The 4,537-nt window shown below is 39.8% G+C and overlaps 1 protein-coding gene across 1 annotated transcript; it reads right to left on the bottom strand.

Moving 5' to 3' along the window:
* Positions 1-1,049: 1,049 nt before the first annotated feature.
* On the bottom strand, positions 1,050-2,487 carry LOC132175102 (ethylene-responsive transcription factor 5-like). Its single transcript, XM_059586927.1, has one exon. It carries the CDS (start codon positions 2,109-2,111, stop codon positions 1,131-1,133), a length of 981 nt encoding a protein of 326 aa, XP_059442910.1. The 5' UTR covers positions 2,112-2,487; the 3' UTR covers positions 1,050-1,130.
* Positions 2,488-4,537: the final 2,050 nt, after the last annotated feature.

The raw sequence follows: 4,537 nt of genomic DNA, 5'->3' as shown, positions 1-4,537 counted from the left end.
GCCCCTTCAAAAAAATTGCACCCGCTGGCCGACCCGACCCACACGGGTTGGACATTTTCCAACCCGTATTCACACAAAAAATGCCAAAAACCGGCGGGTTTGGGAGGATCAAGGCAGGGCGGGCGGGTTTTTGCCCAGCCCTAGTGATCATAATAGCACATACTCACTCGAAACCAATGACAAGAGACACAACCGGTAAGAAATCACATGTGACCCAACCCCACTAAATAATAATAATAAAAAGTTGGTTTGTGTATAGTTGATTATCAAATAAATATGAGAAAACTTTATTTTAGACCCTTGAATTATCATGCGTTTTGAGAAGACACCACAAATTTCAAAAACTTTCAATTCAACCCCCTGAACTTTCAAGTTGATTCAATTGTCCCCCTCTGTCAGATTCAGCCGTTAATACTTAATGAAAATGACTAAAAAGATCAATTTACCCTTCGATTTTCTTTTTTTTTTTAAAAAAAAAATAATAATAATAATTTGAAATTAAGTGTAAATTTGAAATTTTATAAAAAAAACTCAAGAGTATAAATGTTATTTTTTATCACTTTTAACGTTTAAAATCTGACGGAAGGGGTATAATGCATCAAATTGAAAGTTTAGAGATTAAAATTGAGAATTTTTAAAATTTATGAAGTCTTTTCAAAATGTATGGTAATTCAAAAATATTACGTGAAGTTTCCCCAATAAATATACGATCTTCTTTTATATAGCTTTCTTTTAATATGCAAAAGATTCACTGTTTTTATTTTAATTTTTCCTTTATGTGAAAACGTAGATGTCGTACGACTCATCTTGAATAATAGTCTTAAGTGTTTTTTTCTCTACTTTGAATCTTAATCTTCGGTTGTGTCTGAAGTCTGATACAACTTCAAGTTCAATCCCCATAACCTTTGTAACTTGTAAGCTTTGTTCAATGGCTTGTCGAAACTTTACGTACCATGCAAACGAAGTTACCACCTTCGACATCTCAATGCTTGTAATTACTTCTTCTTTGTTTTTTTTTTTTTTTTTCATTCGAAACTTTTCTGATGTAATAATGCACAAAGAGAATCGATTATATGTGAAAAATAAAAAATAAAGGAATTTGATAACATATCCACCAGAAATCAAAACAATCATACAACCATAAGCTGTGTAAATCCTAACGGCGGGTGAGGGGACAACGGAGACAACGGAGGAACGCTGAAAACGCCTTTAACATCACACTCCCACACCGACGTCCAACTCGACGGCGTCAACGGTATATCCCTCGTACAACTAGAACTAGCCGTGTTTTGGGAGGACGCCGTCGACCTCTCCTTCTTCACCACCACCGTCTCCTTCGCTGCTTCCTCCTCCTCACGACGCCGTTTTCTCTCGCCAGACGTGGCCTTCGTTTCTAACTTCCCGGCTTCGAGTGGGAAGTTGAGGATGGCTTTTGAGCCGCGGAGCTTGAACGCGGCTCTGTCGTAGGCCTTGGCGGCATCGATAGCCGTGTCGAAGGTCCCCAGCCACACGCGCGAGCCGCGACGGTTGGGGTCTCGGATCTCCGCCGCGTACTTGCCCCACGGCCTTTGTCGGACCCCTCTGTAGTGCTTTTTCACTTCAACACTTGGGTTTTCGTGTACGGGCAGCGACGGTTCGGGTTGGGCATTCGGGTTCCCAAATTGGATCCACTCTGTGTTGCTTTTGGCCGGGAGCGAGATCTTCAGCGCCGGTTTCCGATTCGTTGGAGACCCCGACTCGAATTCGAAGGAACAACTGCTGTTGGGTTGGGTTTGGGAAGCTCTGAGATCCACCAACGAAGATTTCGCTTCAGATTCGAAGCACCCGTCGGTCGATTGCGAGGTTGAGGTGAGGGATTTGGGCGTAGTGAGGTCGATTATTTCTGGGTTTGCTTGGAATTGGAAGAAATCAGCGTCGAAGGTGAAGTCGAAGAAGTCGTCGGAGCTGAATGGGTCTGGGATTGCCATGGAAGAGCCGGAGCTCGAAGCTTGGGAACCGACAGAGTCGGACAGGGATTGAGACACAAAACTACCCACTGGAGAGGCCTCACCGAGCAAGTGAAGCTTAATAAGCTCCAATGCGGAGGAAACTCCTTCGAATGGGGTCGCCATGGATAACAACAGAGCGTCAAAAATCAGAATAGCTATGAAAATGTTGCGGAAGCACAAGAGAAGAGAAGGAAGAAGGTTTTGAATTTGTGAAAGGATGAGAGTGGAAGAGGCAGTGGAAACATATATATATAGAGAGAGAGATGAGGAATTTGAATTTCATTTCAGAATGTCAAAAAGAAGAAAAGACTTGGTTTCACACCACCTTCGACGTTGCAAGCAGGAAACATCGTCTAGAAGGAAACTTTTCTTTCGTGGATCTAATGCGTACGTGTACAAATGTTTTATGATTATTATCACCCTCCGATTGTCTTTGTTGGAACTTTGAAGTCAAATTTTAGCATCATCGACGGCTGATATTGGAGCATCTGTTCTTTCTTCTTGTTTCTATTTGAAGCTTGCTTGTTCATTTGCTTTGGGGGATGGTTCTGAAAACTGCATGTGGGGAACGAAATAAAATAATAAAAAATAATAATTAAATAATGAGAAAAGTAGAGTGAGATAGATTCAAATCAAATGGATATACACCGAATAACATTTCTCATAAATGATTAATAATAAAATAATAACTTGTGGTTGAGAAAAAGAGCATGAGAAAGAGCCAAAGAAGGGCGTCGGATTTGGTCATGACTAATTTAATTTAATTTAATTAAAAGAGTTTTATTTTATATTTTTTCTAAGAAACATTCTAGAGGTATTGCCATTTCCGTGCAAGCAAATCAACGATTGATTGATTCAAGGTGATTAAATTAAATTAATTACTGATGTTATGATCATCAGCAGTGACATTATCGTTATGATTTATGGAAAGTTACAAAAATAAATTTTATGTAATTTCAAAGACATATTAAGGAAGTAACACAGCAAGTTCAAACTTAACCTCATCAACAATTATTCCACATTGGTTTGGTCTCTTGGTTTTTGTTTTATTTCTTGTTGTTTATGTACTACTCCCATTAGCCTCATTCCAATTCTGCAGAATCGTTTTCCTCTAAGTTAGAAGAGGTTTCAATTGCTTTAACTTCACAGTAAACAGTGGTGGAGTTAAGATTGTTCACATGGCGTAAAATATGTTCTACGAATTTGGCAATAAAACTTTGTTCTTCTTAAATTATGGATTTATCTTCTTGATATGAGTTCATTTAGAATTTAATTGGAGTTCAGTATGATCATTTTTTTTCTTCATAATATCGGGTGGAGTGGGCTTCAGAAATCAATTCCTATTGGGCCACGATAGGAAATGGTAGACTATTGGAATGGAAGTACGCTTCGCTTTATAGGCCGAAAAAAGCCCAACGCCTATATAGGCGGCAAAAAGGCCCAATTCCCCTCGTTAAGACCAAAAGCCCACGAAAGATAGGGGCCACCAATACCCCACAGCTTCAGTTCAGCAAATCTACAAAGATCACGTAGTAAAATCAAGGAGAAATTACATTTTGCCTCCAAGAACTACAACGCCTTAGCATTTTCCCCCATGAACTACCATTTTGTGCCCAAAACCCCATTCCGCTAGTCAAAGCTGTTAACTTAGACGGTCAAAGTGACAATGCGTTGTAGTTCATGAGGGCAAAGTGATGCAAAGTGACGGGTTGACCATCTGAGTTAACGGCTTTGACTGACGGAAAGGAGTTTTGGGCACAAAATGATAGTTCATGGGGGCAAAGTAGTACAGTTAACAGTTCATGAGGAAAAGTGTCAAAACATTATAGTTTATGAGGGGCAAAAGGTAGTTTTCCCTAAAATTAACTACACGTGTCCAACAAATAAGGAAGTTCAAACTCAAATTCTATCAAACAACCTCGATTCTGTCAAATAAATTCAAATATGGTCAAAACTACCTGATAGCCTTTCTAAAGGTGGTTGCAAAGAAAATCTGTTTAGTCAACAAACTCCATATTTTAGGGAATTATCTCAATTCAATTATTTACTCTCATCTCTCTATAAATTCTAACTTAGGCATTGGAGGAAGAACAATTGCCACACTCCCCACTTTGCGGCCTTCCACTAACCCCTCCACGCTACCAACGATTTAAAGTTCAAATAATAAAAAGTCACGAATGGTAGCCACGAGTAGGGCTGACAAAACGGGTGATCGGGTAGGCCCGATTACGACCCGTTAAGACCCGCGACCTTATTACCCTAGACACGAACATGACCCGTTTAGTTAAACGGGTTAGTGGGTCTGACACGATTATAACACGAAAAATATCCGGGTAACCCGACACGACCCGCTTAACCCGTTTAAAATTACCGGGTCATATCGGGTAGACACGATCCAACATGACCCGACAAGACCCGTGTCTAAATAGGTCATACGACCCGACCCGTTTAAAAAACCCCTAATGAAAAATGGAAAAAATAATGTAATATTAATAATAAATTAATAATATACCAAATTACCAATGCCATTGGCAGAGATGAGAGAGAGA

The sequence above is a fragment of the Corylus avellana genome, chromosome ca3 (genome assembly GCF_901000735.1).
Source record: "Corylus avellana chromosome ca3, CavTom2PMs-1.0".
NCBI classification, from domain to species: Eukaryota; Viridiplantae; Streptophyta; class Magnoliopsida; order Fagales; family Betulaceae; genus Corylus; species Corylus avellana.
Note: the sequence above shows the minus strand (reverse complement) of the source record. Positions and strands in the feature narration are given on the sequence as shown.